The 19,802-nt window shown below is 43.0% G+C and overlaps 1 protein-coding gene across 10 annotated transcripts in view; it reads right to left on the reverse strand.

Moving 5' to 3' along the window:
• Positions 1 to 19,802, reverse strand: part of satb1b (SATB homeobox 1b) — a 123,932-nt gene that overhangs the window by 72,991 nt on the left and 31,139 nt on the right. For 8 of the 10 annotated variants that reach the window (XM_079562218.1, XM_079562226.1, XM_079562224.1 and 5 more), the window contains exons 2-5: positions 19,372 to 19,723; positions 9,620 to 9,796; positions 6,033 to 6,159; positions 2,354 to 2,477 (exon numbers count right to left, since the gene is read on the reverse strand). In XM_079562218.1, coding sequence (XP_079418344.1) covers positions 2,354 to 2,477; positions 6,033 to 6,159; positions 9,620 to 9,796; positions 19,372 to 19,699 — 756 coding nt within the window. In that variant the 5' untranslated portion in view covers positions 19,700 to 19,723. The remainder of the gene's footprint in view (positions 1 to 2,353; positions 2,478 to 6,032; positions 6,160 to 9,619; positions 9,797 to 19,371; positions 19,724 to 19,802) is intronic. The other 2 variants (XM_079562225.1, XM_079562222.1) reach the window with 1 other exon arrangement.

The following is a 19,802-nucleotide window of genomic DNA, read 5'->3' on the forward strand; positions in this document are numbered from 1 at the left end:
TTTGTATGAGGATAGACCGTTCCATTTGAACGGGTCCGGGATTCGACAGCTAACAAAATGTGCACATTTGTAAGAACAGGCTCAGATACAGTAGCTAAAGGCATTTCTATGATTTCTTTGGGGAAAAAGGTTTAACGTTGTGTCTAAACTACAGATCTATTAAAGAAAGCTCTAGATGGGACATTCCAGTGGTTGCCATGGTGGTAATGTAAAACAATGGTTCTGAATGTAACAGAGTAAAAGCTGAATGATCAGATCTAGTGCTAGCATTGAGTCCTAATAACAGAGAAGACCATCTGTCTTTGTCGGGACATCATTTCACTGAAATATGGACATGAATATTAACACTGAACTGGGCTCTATTTCATACAGGCTTACTGTACACTGCACGGACACTCAGTAGAATCGCAGTTGTAGTATAGTAGTAGTAGTAATAAAAACAATACATTTTATTTGTAATGCACTTTGCATTTGACACCAAATCTTAAAGTGCTAGTGGTAGTAACAGTGTACCTAATGTGACAGTGTCTAAAGCATTAAGAAGCTGACCTGGACACTACAGCACATTTCTACATATTGACCAATATTGTAGGAAGGTTGACGGCTGATCAGGGAAACCTCTGCAAACGCAAATTAGAAAAAAAAAACGTCCATGCAATATTCACTGGGTGAGGATTAATTTCTGAATCCCATTCGAATTGATTGCGTTGCGCTGCCAAGATACATCCGAGAGCCAAGAAAGTCTAATGAAAATTTAGTACGAAATTTTAAAATATGCAATTTGTATGGGCCAAATACGTGCTGATATAAAAATGGCCTCCTCTCCAGTTGGACAGAAATTTAGCCAAAGATTTTGCAAGTGGGTTAGTACCAGTTTACGTGACGTGACTATCAGCTTTAACACAGACTTAATTCTGCCTTAACAGTGCCTCAGACTGTGTAGGTGAAAAAGTGAGTGGTCTTTCAGATGCTGAGGGGTTTTCCATTTCTAAACTATTCAACTTTTGTGCCCTAAATATCCCCGGCTTTAGGTGACATTGATATGTACAACTTCCAACATAACGTATATTGTATTTCATAGAGACCTTCACCAGTGGCCAATATTAACTGATTACTTTAGGTAAGCCCCAGTCGTAGCTTCTGTCCCTGCCCTGGTTAGTTGACGCTTGTATATAAATAAAATATTAGCAGAATGTAAATAGAGAAAGGCACGGAGATCGATGACTTAGATTCAGAAACTAAAATGAAATCAGCTTCCACTACGATCAGCCGCAATAAATATCTTCAAATCCAGCTCCATCTCCAACATTGGAGAAATAACACATCTAAAGTAAATGGCACTAAAAGTACCAACAACAAAACATTCCAATCATTCAAGTACTTTTAAGTCACTGTCATGTAAGATAGAGGTCATTTAAATATCGACACTTTAGCCATCCCTGATTGGAGCGATCCCAGTGCTGTCATGAACTCCAGATTGTAGCTGCATTTCACATGATTTTGGGGCAAAGAGACACAGCAATGTTTACAATAAACAACAAAAACAATTGTTTTTAGCATCAGAGCTACTTCTGGGTTCACGATTGCCAAAAATGTCTGCAAAAGCAAAAAATGGGTTCCACTCTTCCACTAGAACAACAGAACAAATGGGCAAAGTCAATTTACCTTGCAACAAATCAAAAAGTGTACAATAAAAGCTTTAACTACGCAACCACCTGTGCTCAATGTCGACCACATCATTATCAGCGCCTTCGTTCACAGAAACAGAACAGATAAAGGACTTGTTGTTCCCCAAGTATTTTTAGTTTTTGCATTTTCTGTGAGCAGTTCCAATATTTATGCAACTGTTCGAGTAAAAGTCTTGTATTGCCTTTATCTTAAAACACCTCTTTTTGAATCGTGTGCTGGAATTTGACTCATTATGGTCATTTTTAAGAAGCAAAAAATATCATTTATTTGGGAGTGGGTCAGACAAACTCAAGGCATTTGATATTTGCAGATAGTAAGGGCTGCACGATATGTCGTCAAATGTTCCTTTAGGTGTAGCAGGAACCCACTATATATTGTTTTAGCCACACTCTTTTGTGCCGAGTGGGAACTGAAAATGTGCAAAAGTTCAATTACAATCATGATTTTCCTCATTTACCTACATTTTAGCCATATTGTGGTCCTGATTTTGTCATTTTTAAGCTTTGTTTTGACAACATTTTCTGAGAGGTTATCAAATCTCACTGTGTCCGTGATATCGTGCAGCCCCTGTGGGTAGATTAATGTGTGTGTGTGTGATGGGTGTAAGCGAGGCTAAGTGCGGGAACGGGCACTGGGCCGGGTGGTGTTTTTTGGGCATCAGCACCTGTGATAAGGGGCATTCTTTAGCCAGAGAGCTTTGATTCATGTCTTTGAGTAACTCCTTGAGGGCGTTTCTTACTGTAGAGTGGCTCCACTGCTCGGGGGGCAGGTCTTCCAGCTTAGGACAACTGCACACACACAAACGGGACACACAAAGAGACAGAGAGAGAGAGAACGTCAGAACATAAGTCCAAAATATACAACATAATGTCAAACTTTACAGATGACACCAGTGAAACTCAACTTTGATCAAAAAAGAGTGACTCCATATTGTATTGCACTCAATAGATCTGTAACACAGAGAAAACTACACGCATGAGTTGATTGTCTTCGAAGGCACTTGTCTGTGTTTGCAATTTGTCCAAAAATAGATCCAGTGTCCAGGAGATTTCCATCTCTTTGGAAAACTCCTCAACGACTGAGAGCATACACAAACTAAAAGTGGACTTAGTGGAATATCTTAGTTGGATGTTTCCCAGCTTAAAGAACTTTACAGGAGCCCTTTGATTTCAGATTAAATCTTAGATGAAGAGGAGATCAAGAAAGGGGGTGATGGGGGAGAGAGAGTGAGGGAGAGAAGGAGAGAGAGAGTTAGAGAGAGTTAGAGAGAGAGAGAGAGAGAGAGAGAGAGAGAGGAAGAAGAGAAGGAGATAGAGAGAGAGGGGTATATAAAGGAAGAGAGAGGTACATAGAGAGAGGGAGAGGGAGAGAGAGAGAGAGAGAGAGAGAGAGAGAAAGAGGAAGAAGAGAAGGAGATAAGAGAGAGAGAGAGAGAGAGAGAGAGAGGAATAAGAGAAGGAGATAGAGAGAGGGGTAGATAGAGGAAGAGAGAGGTACATAGAGAGAGGGAGAGAGAGAGAGAGAGAAAGAGAGAGGTAGAGAGAGGGAGAGGTAGCTAGAGGGAGGGAGAGAGAGAGAGAGGGAAAGAGAGAGAAAGAGAGAGGTAGATAGAGGGAGAGGTAGCTAGAGGGAGGGAGAGAGAGAGGTAGAGAGAGGGAGAGCGGTAGATAGAGGGAGAGAGAGGAAGAGGTAGATAGAGGGAGAGAGAGATGTAGATAGAGAGAGAGGGAGGGAGAGGTAGATAGAGGGGGAGAGAGATGTAGATAGAGAGAGAGAGAGAGAGAGGGAGAGGTAGATAGAGGGAGAGAGAGATGTAGATAGAGAGAGAGGGAGGGAGAGGGAGATAGAGGGAGAGAGAGATGTAGATAGAGAGAGAGAGAGGGAGAGGTAAATAGAGGGAGAGAGATGTAGATAGTTGGAGAGAGAGGGAGAGGTAGATAGAGGGAGAGAGAGATGTAGATAGAAGGAGAGAGAGGGAGAGGTAGATAGAGGGAGAGAGAGATGTAGATAGAGGGAGAGAGAAGGAGGTAGATAGAGGGAGAGAGAGGGAGGTAGATAGAGGGAGAGAGAGATTTAGCTAGAGGGCGAGAGAGGGAGAGGTAGATAGAGGGAGGGAGAGGTAGATAGAGGGCGAAGGAGAGGGAGAGGTAGATAGAGGGAGGGAGAGGGAGAGGTAGATAGAGGGAGGGAGAGGGAGAGGTAGATAGAGGGCGAAGGAGAGGGAGAGGTAGATAGAGGGAGGGAGAGGGAGAGGTAGATAGAGGGAGAGGTAGATAGAGGGAGGGAGAGGTAGATAGAGGGAGGTGCAGATCTTTGGCTCAGGGCTGCGGCTGCCTCCTCCCTCCAGGAGCGACAGATTTCATTTGGCGCATCACAGATGCATCTGGAGATCGGTGCCTCCCCCTCCTCCCCCTCCCTCCCTGGGCTCGCTCGCCCGGCCTCCCTCCCCTCTCTCTCTCCGTCTCTCTCTCTCTCCTGATTGTCCTGATTAGTTAATTACTTTATACAACACATCTGCTGGATTGATGCATGAATTATACATCAGCTGCATGTGGCGGCCATTATTCCGCGTTACTTCTACCTTCGCGGCTCGTTGTTGTGCTCGGCGAAACAATTTTCAGGTGTAACTGGCGCGTGTGGTGCGGCAGCGGGGGGGGGAGGGGGGATACGGCGAGAGGGGACAACAAATACAGAGCAATTACAATAATAGGATTGGGAGGGAATACGATTGAGGGGAAATCTGTCCGTGCAGCAGCTTTGGGTTTATACACGTTTACAATTCTGACAAAACAGCCACAATGTATCACTAAATCACTGAGGTCCTCCTTCTTTGCAAACAGAGAGTGAAATAAGTTTTAACCATGAGATTTTTAATTTAGTTCCACTTTAGCCTCATTTTGGTCTTGGTTTGCATGTTTTTAAGTCTTGCTTCGACACAATTTAATATAAAGAAAAATTGCTTGGGATATTTGTTTAGATGGTTTAGTAAATGTAATGTTGGTATCACAATATTCTAGACAGTTATCAAATAACACAACATTTCCTTGTGCAGCCCTTCAACCGGTCGGCATGTGTAAATGGAAAACTAGACGAGATTTTAAAAACAAAAATATTGAAATCAAGCTTTTAAAAACAAATAAGCAAATGCTTTTATCATTAATCGTGTTCGTCATAAATCCATTAGGAAAAAACGGAATGCATTTGCAAACCATTTTAGAAGAACCATTAGTTTCTCCCACAAGTTTTTGGATTAGGACCATTTATTCACAAATACTGATGTTTGGTATCCACGTGTAACACGAATGGAAACCGAGATGGCGCTGCAATCCAAATATGGTCATTTACTTTGAAGGAGACGGGAGAAATATACAACTTTAGGGCCGTTTTCATTCCCCTCTTGCAACAACATCTCCACTTTAGTAGCTCCTACAGACTCCACACTTTACAGGCTTGGATTGAACAAGATTTTGAAGTTTATTTCCAGGGGAATATTTCAACATCTAATTCCTGCCTGATTTATTGAGCTTTGAATTACAAACAAACAAGGCAAAATGTGATTTTTCTTTTCACTTTGAACTATAGCTTAAAACTAAACCAGAGCCAAAATCCCTCAGAAAGAATCTCTCTAACTAAATGAAATCATATTGGTGTAGGCCACATGGTGGTACTTGGAAGGTCAAATATTGAGGTTATACATGAAAAATTTGAGAATCACTGCTTCAGGTAATTCAAGGCCGATATTTCACTAAAACTCACAGCAGTTTGCATTCAGGGCCTCTCCACTAAAAGTGTATTTTCATATTTAGCCGTGAGTATTTTTAGAGGTAAACTGCTTTTTTCTTAAGAGCCTTGTATTCAGAGGACATTTTTAGCTTGTCTGCCTCATACTACTGACCACAGTGTGTTTTAACAGGAAGCCTGTGGATCATTTACTGTAGCGCTGTGTCGCGCAGCACGGGGTCACCTCAACAGACGGACTTTCCCGGCATTGTGTCGGTGTGAGAGAATCCGTAAATGTTTGAGTTCAACTCTAGTCTATTCTGGGCCGTGTCCGGGGGTCAGCCTGTAATATGCCTTTGGGTTTAGTGCCACACATGGAGGGGGAAATAACCAATCTATCATCAGCTTATTCGCAATACTAGGTGACACAATATCCATAGCACAAGAAGACAAGGTTTTAGTCTGGACAATGACAGCGAGACAAAGGCCACAGCTGGTAAGGACTTGGCCTGGAGCTCCCTCTGCAGGTAGCAGTGGTAATAACTCAGTAAAAACAAACTTAGTTTCATTGTACAATGTTAGCGTTAGTTTTCACTGTACAAAGTCAGTCCGTAAGTGCGTACCTGTGCAGCTGGATCTTGAGCGTGACCACATGGTACACCTCCTGCAGCATGTCGGCCACAGTGGCGTCCGGGGCGTCTGTTACGTACGACAGGGGCACAGGGTTCCACTTCCCCACCTGGATCATGCCTGAAAACACAGCATCTTAAATAAAACCTTTGAAATTTTATTCAGTGGAACTCTTCCTTCGTGAGAATCTGCCCTTTTTCATCAACCACCAAGTCCACCAAGGCTCTATCCTAGGCCTGGCTTTGTTTTCTCTATATGTTCCCACTTGGCTCTACTTTCAGAAAATATCCCATTTCTTAGTTTTGGGCAGTGTTAACTCTATTTCAACCTGAAAAGCCTCACAGAAACACAGAGGCGTTAGGAAGTTTTACTGGACATAAATTATAACTGGGGCTTAGACCCCGGCCGAAGATTGCACTAATGATATGAAATACGAGGCGATGATGAGCGCGGACACTGGTGGTAGTAGAGGATGAGACCCGGGGCGGCCAGTTGTAAACGACGAGCAGACCCGAGGAGAGGCCAAGTGGAGGTGGGGCGGAGGAGGGTTGCAGCACAGCTAGGAAACGGCTGAGTGATGGACGAGGGAGCTTAAGATGGGACTGTGATTGGATGATTGGTGAAGGGCTGCCGGTGATGAGGCAATGAATTAGTGCTTAAGCTTGACTTTAAATGTGCTACGTAAATAAACGTCACCTAATTTCTAGTTTAAAACAAATTTGGGAATAGAGGTCATATGTAAAGTCAGGGAACTATTGTTTTCCAAATAGACTACATTTGGGCTTATTCAGGGTTAATACAGGCAACAGCAAATTTTATGTTTTTAATGCCTTGATTTGTATACATTTAATGACTTTTAATGTGGAAATCCTAGCATTCAGAACGGCACGTAAACATAGCTGTCTCTTTCAGTGAGAGCAGCGGGCTGTCATCACCGGAGCAGCGCCGTGGAGCTGGAGGAAATATATCGGAAATTCAAGTTATTCAGATACTCTTTGGCTGATTTTTGCCACTAATAACTAAGATTGGAAACTTTTCTACCCAATTTTAGCTGAAGCGGAATCCAGACACGAGGAGAACCTGCAAACTCCAATCAGAAAGCATCTCGTGTTTCCAAATGTGGTGGTGTGGGACGAGGCTGAGCTCAGTGAGAGTTGGAGTGTCCTGTTGAGGATCAGTGTCAGAGCATGTTACGCTGCGCTCAGATCTGCTGTGGTCGCGCCGCATGACAGCGTCTCACGTGGGCTCAAAGCTGGCCACTGGCTCATATACAGAAACAAGCACAAAAGAACCATCTTACAGCACCGCAGGAAGGTCCTGGGTTCGATTCCTGGACTCTGTGGGCCTGTCTGTGAAGAGTTTGCATGGTCTCCCCATGTCTGGCTGTTTTTGTTTTTTTCCGGGTGCCGCATCAGCCCCAGAATAAACTCATTGAGCGTCAGTGTTTGACCGGCATTAGAGTGACCAGGCATCCCACTTAGCACGGTCAGTCTCAGATTTGAGTCCCATGTTGCCCCCTAGTAATTCCCCTTCAGCTACAATGGGATACTGTATGCAGAAATCATCAGAAAACCCAAAAGTATCTGAAACACCATCCAAAACCCATGCGCAGTCACTAAACTGCTCCAGTGGTGGGGGACCGTCCCCTTCTCTCTCACACTGAAAGGAAAGCTAGTTTTGCTTAGGACTTGAAAAGGTTCTTCTTATTAAGGACTCTGCGTAAATATCACAAAATACTGTATAAACCAATTAAAAATCTAAAGTCGCTCCTGGAGGGAGGAGGCAGCCGCAGTCCTGGGCCAACTGATGCAAGTCGCAACCATCACAGAGCCTGGGAAAAGACAAGTCAACATTTGGCTCATCTGCTAACAGACTCCCTTAATGTGTCCATGCTTTAAAGATGTGAAATCATGTCATCCTAACAGCGGTGCAAAAGCAGATCGAAAGTGCAGACCACTGTAGAACCCTCACAGCTGTGCTTAGGGATGAAGGAACGTAGAACATAACTATTTTCTGATTTGAGTAAAACATCTGACCAAATGAAACTATAGCCATCGCGTGTTTCCGCCGGACAATAAGCTGCATAAACCGACTGTACACAAGTTTCAACCTGAAATTGTGAAGACAAAAAACAAAAAGTGCAGTGATGCTGAGTGTCCTCCCATATCTGAGTGAAGTTTTGGTGAAAGATCGCACAGTGAGAAGATCTCCACATGTCCCCACGCAAACCTGTGCCCATGCACATTACAACAGACGGCCAGATCACAAGACTCAAAAAGGCTTTGACCTCTGCCCAGCCACTGCCAAATGGAAATGCTCAGGAAGGAAAAGATGTGAAATATTGGTGAGGACGGTTCCTGTTTGTGGGACATGTCCTTCAGCCCCAAAAGATAACCCCAAATTATGAATCTAGGTGTTTTCAGCTGTTGTCAACCCATCCATCACATTTAGGGGAGGTCAAAGCCTTGTTAGAAATCATTAATGAATGATCTTTTCAGATTTTAGATGAAATAAAATACAATCATATATAAGTGGCCTTTGAACTAAATCATATTCAGTTCACTCCATAAAGCATAGAATATCATATGTTTGAAAACAATTGAATTAATGTGAGTTCACTAAATTCATTTAAGAAAATCATTTTTTTTTATCTACTAAATCTTGACTAAAACTAAATGATATTTCCTTCAAAAGACTAAAAATAATATATTGTAAAAATGAAGGCTTCTGAGTCCCAAGCAGATCCCTGTGCTTTTTTCCCCTATCTGCTCCAAATGCGGCGCTGGTTGAGAATGATCCAGTCACAAAAGAGCGGGAGATAATTGGTCCTAATAAAGAGCGCTTGGCTGCAGCAGTGGACAGATGTTCTGCGGTGGACCAGGGACAGAAGAGCAAACACGGAGCACCAGCACAAAGCCTTTCATGTGCGGTGGCTCCGTTTCATGTGAGAGGAGTGAAAATGGCTTTATTTAGGATTTTAGTGTCAGATTCAAGCCACATTCCGTCCACATACTGTTTCATTTTGTTCTTCCCATCGGTCAAAAATATCTCCTTGGAACACATTGCAACATTGCGAATAGATTTCAAGACTGACTCACGAACTGTCCAGAAATCACTCTCGGTTTGCGTCACGGTTGAACATTACACTTTAGTAGCTCCCACAGACTCCTTTTTAAAACAAAATTCATTTCTAATCTAATTCCTGTCTGATTTATTGAGCTTTGAACCAAAAAAAATAATGTTACAGATTCTTTTCACTTATAACTATTTTATTCATAAACTAAACAAGATCCAAAATCCGCTCTGAGCAAATCTTTGTAACTAATCTGTCTCAAAATAAAACCATGAATAAAACCTGGAACCATCCATTATTCGGAATTCATCAAGGAATTTTCTTTTTGTTCATTTGTACGCATTAAACAGCTTTTTTTCCCATTAAATGAAAGAAAACGTGCAGTACACATTTGTCTCATCTTCATCAGTGATTTTACAACAAAGGTTTCACAATCATGTCTCCAGGTTGAAATGTTTTCTGCTTCAGAGTTGTTTCTCCATGTGACCTGAGTGTATGGCTGCGTACCTTTGGCCTGTGCGGCGGAGCTGTGGGAGTAGCCCAGTGACAGCAGGGCCATCTCGATGAGCTGGTTGAAGAGCATGTCCTTCCGCACCAGGACAAACTCGGCGTGCTCCTCTTTACTGTCGAAGTCCAGAGGGTTCTCGAAGTGCTCCACCACGCAGAACACCGGCAGCATGTTCCCTGTGAGAGAGGGGAGGCCTTGTTACCACAGAGGAGTGAAGGGAAATGGCAACATTCAAAAGGAAAGTGGACACAACGGGAGCAAAAATCAGTGCAGGATTTCAGCCAAAACTGCAGCTGAACGTGTGTTTATATTTTTGAAGATATGCAGTAAAAACATCAATGTCATTATCTTCAAAGAAATGAAGATTTAATGTCGGTTTGAATGCAATTGAATTCTTTTTAATGATATTTAAGGCCTTCATTTTTGATGACCCATGGAAACACTACAAGACAAGAAGCACTTTCCAAAGAGAGATAGTGTAAGGATGTCCACACAGACACTCACATACTCATCTTGAGTGGAGTGTCTTGCCCAACGACACAACTTCCAACTGTACAACATTGTAAGACAACTAAGATTTCTTGTATTTCATCTTAACACATATTTTGTTGTAGGGGTGTGACAATACATCGATTTTGTATTTTTGTAATATATCGCTATTTTTGCAAGACGATACGATGCTCATGACACTTTTAATGACATCATGCATATTAACAACCGACCTCATGCATATTAATGAGACTGCAGGTCTCCACAGTTTTCACAGTCAATAGAGGCCAATAAGGATCGAGAATTCTGTTAGGACAGTAGAGGGCAGGACTTGGACCAAACACCGTCTGTCACACAAATCGGACTTTGAATGACTTTAATGAATAATGAATATACATTTTTTATAATTATAAATAAAATGGTAAATGCTGATTTACCATTTACCATAAACAAGATTAATTTGGGGTTGAAATAGGACTGTGGTTTCTTAAATGTAAATGAAGTCATGCCACTGACAGATCGATTGGTTGTTTTCAGGTTCTGGCATGTGATGATGTCACACTCCCATGTGGGCAGCAGGAGCCAGTTTTTCCGATAAAAATAGCATAGGTTATTTTTGTGTAACACTATCGATTTTTGCAGTATCGGCACATCATGAGGTTGTGGAATCATGAGGTACCCAGAGATTCCCTCTCCTATTTTGTTGTGGTGTATTTTGTTGAAATATCCTTTTACATCAGCACTAAAACATAGTCTGACTTTTACACTCAAACAATTACAAGCAGCATTTTCATTAAGAACGTTTTACTTGTACTTAAGTATCTAATAGGTGACTACTTTTTACTGGTACAAGGAAATAGGGCGGGCGATACGCTTTAACAGATACAATACACATCACAGTACTTATACGATATCGACATCAGTAAGTGTTATAAAGTTATAAACCAAAATCCCACACATTTACTCAAGTGACTGAAAAGTGCGTGAACAAAACTGAGTACAAGAATTCAAGGGTTTTATGGATTGATATACATTACCAGTCAAAAAGTTTGGAAACACTTTTTAAGTATTTGCTGATCTTTGTTTTCAACTCTATTTCCATCGTGTGATTGAAGACATTCAACTCTGAATGGACACGTGGGATTATGGAGGAAACGAAAAAGGGGGAAATACTCCAAATCCGTTTAATGTTTTAAATTCTCTTTAATCTTGGCCTTTTCTCCATGAGCTTCATGATGTCCTTGTCCCTGAAATGGTTTAACGTCTGTGAAGTCCAAATCATTTCTGTGACGAGAAAAAGTGCAAAGTGCAAAGCAGAAATCAAAGCAAAAGGCGGACATTTGGAAGAATTTATTACAACTTTGTTTTGTTTAAAACATAATTCCATTTGTGTCTACAGTGTAAATGATCTTGAAATAAAGACAAAAACCAAGAAATAAAAAACTGTTTCTAAACTTTTGAGCTGTACTGTAAACTTAAAGAAAAGTGTGCAGCCTGGGATTCAACCACAGCTGTCACTTTTATATATTTATATATCTTTTTCAGATAATTCTGGGTTAAAAAAATTAAATTCTAAACGCTAAACTTCCCATTGGCCCCTGTGTATTGTGACATGTATTGTGACAAAGCTCTAATCATTTTTATAAATTACATTTCATTGACCTTTCGTTCAGTGTCAATCAGCAAAAACATGAGGTTGACAAAAACTGTGTGGACTCAGTGATCTCTGACGCAGACGCAGAAAACAGGCCACAGCTCCAAGTATGTTGTTCATGCGGAGACAAGAATGAACTATTTTACTGTGTCCACACTGGCCTCTGCCTAAATGGCATTCCCATGATGCAGTGCTGCAGGTCTGACCACCTCTTCACCCCGTGCGGACTATTCTGAGCCCACAGAGCTGGTGCTGTGTGTTTGTAAAGGGACTACTGTGTGCGCATCTGCCAATGTGCTTTTTATACTGCAATAACATCCCGCGATCAGGAGGAGACTGTCTGCTCCGCGACACAAGAGGAGCCTTTATCCCACGTCCCGGCTCAGAGAGGACAGGGACACACTGACAAGGAGATACTAACAGCTCACTTACACTGACCAAAGTACATTTACTGGAGAACAACATTTTCAGGTGTGTGTCCTGGCACTTATTGAAGAGTAAGATTGAAAAGTGCATTAAAATAAAATGTAGATAAGTTGAGGAGGGCAAGATAAATATGCCTCCAAACACTTGGCCGCCCATAAACTGCAGCTTGTCGAGCAGCCAGCGCTGACGGCCATTAAACCTTTCAAAAGTGTTGCACTTATCGAATTATTGATCAAGTATCGATAGTTGGAATCATGGCACCAGTGTATTCTGCTTCCACTTTCTTGGTTCGGAAGTGTTATGTTTCTTTGTTTGTTTACTTTATTGTCCCCATAGGGAAATTTGTCCTCTGCATTTGACCCGATGCCACTGGGTCGACCTGTAGGGAGCAGTGCCGTGCCCGGGGACCAATCTCCAGATGGTCAGAATCACCTGGCTGGAGGATTCACCTATTATACATGTTTTGAGTTGTAGGAGAAACCTACGCAGACACGGGGATAACATGCAAACAACCAATTCAACGTTTTCCTAGGCCTTTCTTTCTGGATCCTCCGGGAGCCCGGCTAAATTTTAGAACCTAAAAGCCACTAATAACTGCCTGCAGTTCAAGCCTTAACTGGGTTGAAATGTGGGTCCCACACCAAGTTGTATTTTGTTTCATTTTACTCCGTTTTTAAGTAATCCCCTTCACTTCATTTCACTTTGGTTGTTTCTTCTTCTACTGCTGAAGCTCTGATCTGTACATCTTAAATTTTAGACAAAACTGTAAGGTAAAAATTTTTAAAGCCCATAATTCTTCATCAGAGACTTCCTGAGCAGTTCTGTACTCAGCGTGTTCATCACACAGCCATCGATACTAGCGTGCCACTAGCTAAAAGTGAAAGCATGTCTTCACTGTTCACGTATCATTCCCACTACTGCCTGCAGGGGCGCTCTCTCCTGGTATCGGATATTGGTGTTAATCCAGCAAAATGACTGATCTGTTGCCTGTTTTGACCCTCACCTTTTTAAAAATCAAACTTTCTTTTTTCTATTTTTTTTTTTCTCATTTGAAAGCTCTTCACCTGCACAATTCAGTCGCTGTGTTCGTTTTACATTTGTGCTTTTGATCGATATGCAAATGACTTTACGTTAACAGCAGCGTTGCCAGTGTAGTGCCATCAAGACGGGGACAGAAGAATCAAAATAATATTGGCCACAGTTGAAGGTCTCACTGTTTGCTTTGTAGCAATTACTTATCTGTAATATAGTAATGATGAGATCACTTTATTTATCACGTATCATTGTTTCATTTGTGAAACATCTTTGCAAAGGAAGAACTTGTTCACTCACAACAAAGCACTTTCCAACCATCTAAAGCCACGTTTAAGGAAGTCTCATGGCATCGGAAGTAAACAAGCTGGATCGGTTCACTAAAAGCTCAACGGTGAGTTCCTGGTTCCCTGAGAGCTGAGTCTGAATTGAGAATAATTGTATGTCCTCTTTAAATGACACAAAAGTATTATCCGCAGCCCTGACAAAGCAAAACAATAGTAACCTCTCCCCCGTCCATTAACAGCCCAATTATCAACTCAACCAGTTTATCAAGTTTATTTAACACCTCGTCTCATGGCGTGACCTCGCTTTGCCTTCCGTGTTTGTGACCAAGTGAAATACATAAATCCCAGTGTTCTGTCGAGACGGCTGGGGCCCAGAAACAATCGATGCAGACGGAATGTGCTGAAAGAGCTGCTTTTCCGCGCGCTCATTTTAATAGATAAAGATCTGACAATAAAGAGTGCTGTGTAGGTTCATCGCGAGGCGGAGGATCAATACAGGCTTTGTCTCCGCTGAGCCCACACGCCGCCGCTAATATTGTTTCTGCCGCGGGACACAATGGGCCGGAGCACCGCCTCCAGAGAACAGGCTGCTCCCGCCCCGCGCTCCCCCCAGGCAGGAGCGCTCTTACTGGGGCCGTGGAGCTGGCGGCACGGAGGTTAGCGCTAAAATGGAACGAGTTAGGGATCTGCATTCCAAAAATACCCAACACAGTGACCAGTTCAGTTTAATATGTTTTAGCGCAATTTTAGTGCAATTACTATGCAGGAATTCGTGAAATTTGGATTTTCCATTTCCAACACAACGGACAACTTTTGAGCATAATAGAAGAAAAATTTAAAAAAAAAGTTGAATGTATTTTAAACCATCCTTTTTGTATTTCCCTTGGAGTTCTGCAGTACTCATTGTCAGTGACTGGGTCAAAGGCCATTTGGCCTGCACAATTTATTGTTATGGCAATATTAGGTGATACAACAACTCAACACTTCGCCAAATCACTGAGGTGTTCAATCTGACAGAGATTTATATTTTAACACACATGACAACTTAAAAAGGCTCAGTTTTAGCCATGGATTTACTCATTTACTTCCATTCTAGATTTATAATAAAATCTTGGGTTAACACAGTTATAGAGGCCATTTACCATTGAAGAAAAACACTTTTATTTTTCAATGTGCAGATATTGCACCAGTTTGCTCTCTTAACTTAAAAATGCATCTAATTATCACAATAAGGTGTTCACCTACTAGGGCTGGGATGGGACGATGCATTTTAGTCGAGAGCCTCAAGCGTTATATATAGTGGTGCGACTCGATTACATGTTTTTAATCGAGTTCATTACAGGTCTGTAAGTAATTAATCGCATTTTAATTGAAAACCAAACACAACAATTTTCTGCACCTAAATTATTTAACAACTTGATACATGTTACATACAATACAACAAATGTATTTATTTGTTAATCTGTATAGGCAAAGTGCATTTACAGCTATTTATCTTTCAAGTGTTTTAGGAACTCTGATCACTCATGTAACTTGTAGAGTACATTAAATAATGCCACAATTATATAAAAGTAAAAAATAAATAAGTGTTTAACAATTGCAGTAAACCGAAATCAAAGTGCCATTTCTTATCCTGACAAGGGTTAGGGTTGTTGTGGCTCAGAGTGGGCTGACGGGAGAGCTTGTTTGAGGCTAATGCTAACATTAGCATCGAGGACGTGTCTGTGTTTGAGGCTAACGCTAACATTAGCATTGAGGACGTGTCTGTGTTTGAGGCTAACGCCAACATTAGCATCGAGGACTGTGTTTGAGGCTGAATGCTAACATTAGCATCGAGGACTGTGTTTGAGGCTAACGTTAACATTAGCATGGACATTAACATGTTTTACATTGAGATGGTATTTTAGACTGGAGTAACTCCGGTGGAAGGAGAACTCTTTTTAACACAACCTGCACACAGCAGTACAGCGTCTATCGTCCCATCAGGACAGTTTTTAAAACTAAACTGAGTCCCCAACGGGCCGAGTGAAGCGTCTCCATTGCTGTTGTGGACGGATGTGCGTCTGATATACGAGCGTACCAGAAACACGCAAATAGAAAGGTTCCGGCTCTGGAGTTCCGCTTGAGGGGAAATCGGGGGAAATCCGATTAATTGCGGTTAAAAAAATTACGCGTTAAAATCTTTGTAATGAATAAATCAAAATGAATGCGTTTAAGTCCCACCCCTAGTTATAAATGAACTAAAGTCGGTCAGTCAAACAGTCTGAAAGTGCAAATAAGCTCATACAAATCTGGCAATACTATCTTTAGGCAAAATGTCCATAGCTGAGTTGTGTATCAGAGTATATTATCCACATAAAAGGCCTTATTTTCATAATATAAAATATTAAAAAACATAAAATGAACAAAAATATCCAACACATTTTTACTCATAATAATTCCCAGTTTGTGTAATGTTAAGCTAAGGGAGAATAAAACAGTATTAGTCTTTTGAATTAAAATTGTTTTAAGGTCGAAACGTATTGGAACTTTGGATCCAGGTTGACAGGTTGTCTAAGTACATACTTCCAATATAATATATATAATGTATTACATAAAGAAAAGCAGTCCCATTGTTGGTGGGAGCTGACGGTAAATGTGGTATGGTAAACACAAACATCTCAATCAGCACCTCAAGGCTCACCATGCTAAGATTTTTTTCCAAATGTTATAACAAGTCCTGCTAGCATATCACATACAATCTAATTCATTTTGTCCTGACTTTCCTATTCCTATTTACTGTCCAAGAGAGCAAAGCTGAATGCCAAGGCTAAAAGATTACATTAAAACCACAAAAAAATAACAATTAAATGCAAAAATTGTACAAAGTAAAAGTCAAAAAGCAACATGCTCAATTTACACCAAAATGTGTATCTAATTATATTATTTGCGCAGCTCATAGGCAGATTTTAAGTGACGCTGGTGTTGGAAATACTTTCTACTAGTTGCAATATTAATGCTTTAACTGACACTATAAGCATAAATGATCCCTCCAAAAAAAAACAATTCAAGTCAATTTCCTTTTTCCCTTCAATTTGCAAAAACAGTGCCTTTGTAAAGGTGTGCTTGTAATTTTGTCTTTGTGTAGAAGTGTTATTAATGACCTGAGTTATTTTAGTGCCATAGAAATATGAATTAACTCCTTCTTAATCATTCCACACAACTCTACTTTCACAAGTGCCACCTGTAGGGTACAGTTACAAAAGTCAAAAGCGCTTTTGAAAAAATATAAAGATCTGTTTTAGCATAATGAACTCTTCATGTGAATAACTCAATTATACAAAAATGTCTCGTATGACGAGATCCCAAGATATTGGATATTTAGTAAAAATCGTACAGCTTTGACCCACAAAAATGTTCTGAAATGTATGATTGTTGTATTAGTTTAGCAGTTTATGTTTCAGTTTTGTCTCAAGCTGCTCCTAAGTGTGTTAAAAAAGACTCAAACCCATACATCGCAAAACCGCAATTACGCGTTTCTCCAAAACTGCTCATTGCTGGTAAACGTACGGGAGGGGACAAAAAAAACACAAAGCAATCGCTCAATAAGAATCCTGGAAGGAGCGGCGTCGGAAGGGGCCAACAGCAGATAAAGCCACAGCGGCGTGTTGCTCTCGGCGGGGAGCGACACACGGAATCACGGAGCAAATAAGAGCAACAGCCCATCAGAGGACACTCTCCTCCCACCGCCGCATTCCAAGAGCGGCTGGGTCCCTGTCGCCCAGAGAAGCAAACGCCGCCAAATCGACAAACAAACACGAGTCCCATGCCAAGACCCCGCTCCAAAACCTGTAGCTTTCATTTCCCAGCCGCGAAAAAGAATCATAATGTGATCGTGATTTTCTTTTGCACGCGATGACAGAGGTTTTATTAAAACTCTATGTCATCGGCGCGAATGGCTCTTAAAGGAGCTAAAGTTTGCCGTATAAATAAACACACGCAGGAGGCAACAGGGAGGTGATTCTCGGGGCTGTTGTCTGGGTGAGTGAGTGTGAGGACTGAGGAGCTGCAGTGACAACGCTTTAAAACAAGGTACAAGAGTAAAAGGGGAATGTGGATTTTACTGGGAGAAATAACTAAATAAAAGGAATGTGACTTCATAATCATTCTAATTCTCATCCGCACCACTGTCAGGCATTTAGGAGACATGTCAAAAGCGTGTTTGTCTTTCAAATGGAATGGGCTCTGCTGTCGATAAATAACAACAATAGTTCTTTTATTGTTGTAAATTACATCATTTGAAACCAGCTGATAGACAGTGAACCTGGCAGTGCCCCACAGTGACCCCCCCAAAATGACCCACACATACACTCCCATAGTGATAGTGTGATAGTGACCACTCATTGTGAACCCTGACAGTGACTCTTCCATAGTGATAATGCCCCCCCACACACAGTGCCCCAATAGTTATAGTGACCCCTCACAGTAACCCCCCCCCCCCCGAAAGTAATCGTGACCCCTATAGTGATAGTGACCACCCCGATAGTGACCCCCAACAGTGACCCCCCATAGTGACAGTGACGCCCTATAGTGACCCCCAACAGTGATCCCCCATAGTGACAGTGACGCCCTATAGTGACTCCCAACAGTGATCCCCAATAGTCATCCCCCATAGTGACAGTGACGCCCTATAGTGACTCCCAACAGTGATCCCCAATAGTCATCCCCCATAGTGACAGTGACGCCCTATAGTGACTCCCAACAGTGATCCCCAATAGTCATCCCCCATAGTGACAGTGACGCCCTATAGTGACTCCCAACAGTGATCCCCCATAGTGACAGTGACGCCCTATAGTGACTCCCAACAGTGATCCCCAATAGTCATCCCCCATAGTGACAGTGACGCCCACTAGTGACCCCCAACAGTGACCCCCCATAGTGACAGTGACGCCCTATAGTGACCCCCAACAGTGACCCCCAATAGTGATCCCCCATAGTGACAGTGACGCCCTATAGTGACCCCCAACAGTGCCCCCAATAGTGATAGTGACCCCTCACAGTAACCCCCCCCGATAGTAAGAGTGACCCCTATAGTGATAGTGACCACCCCGTTAGTGACCCCCAACAGTGATCCCCCATAGTGACAGTGACGCCCTATAGTGACCCCCAACAGTGACCCCCCATAGTGACAGTGACGCCCTATAGTGACCCCATAGTGACAGTGACGCCCTATAGTGACTCCCAACAGTGACCCCCCATAGTGATAGTGACCCCTCACTGTAACCCCCCCTGATAGTGATAGTGACCCCCCCATAGTGAAAGTGACAACCCCGACAGTGACCCCTCCATAGTGACAGTGACCCTCCCACAACGACTCCCTATAGTAACAGTGACCCCCATGGTGACCCCCCCATAGTGATAGTGACCCCCTATAGTGACAGTGATCCCCCACGGTGATAGTGCCCCATACAGTGATAGTGCCCGCCCACAGTGATAGTAACTGCAACCCATCCACAGTGATAGTGACCCCCCACAGTGACAGTGACCCACCTACAGTGATAGTGACCCCCCACAGTGACAGTGACCCACCTACAGTGATAGTGACCCCCCACAGTGACAGTGACCCACCTACAGTGATAGTGACCCCCCCACAGTGACAGTGACCCCCCACAGTGATAGTGACCCCCCACAGTGACAGTGACCCCCCACAGTGATAGTGACCCCCCACAGTGACAGTGACCCCCCACAGTGATAGTGACCCCTCACAGTGACAGTGACCCCCCATAGTGATAGTGACCCCCCTTACAGTGATAGTGACCTCCCCACAGTGATAGTGACCCCCCCACAGTGACAGTGACCCCCCCAGCGGCCCCCGCCCGCTCACCTCTCTTGTGGCAGGACTTGAGCAGGTGGTTGCTGGGCTTGTACGGGACGCCTGCGATCTTGGCTCCGTTGCTGCCGAGGCGGGCGCGTCCCAGGGGGCTGCCGTTGTGCTCCAGTCGCGGCAGTTTGGCGGGAGGGCCGGTCTGAGGCGAGGGCCCGTTCTGCTCCAGCCGGGGCAGCTTGGCCGAGGGGGGGCCGACGCCGCCCGGGAGCGACGGGCCGTTCTCCAGCCGGGGCAGCTTGGCCGTGGGGCACTTGGCCTCCGCCAGGCTGCTGACCAGCTCAGAGTTCTCTTTGCCCAGACACGTCTCGCTGAGGTGTTCCATCATTCTCAGCTCCTCAGCTACTATCACCTGCAACACAAAAGACACATCCTCATCATCCTCATCATCCTCATCCTCATCCTCATCATCCTCATCCTCATCCTCATCT

The sequence above is a fragment of the Gobius niger genome (assembly GCF_951799975.1).
Source record: "Gobius niger genome assembly, chromosome: 8".
NCBI classification, from domain to species: Eukaryota; Metazoa; Chordata; class Actinopteri; order Gobiiformes; family Gobiidae; genus Gobius; species Gobius niger.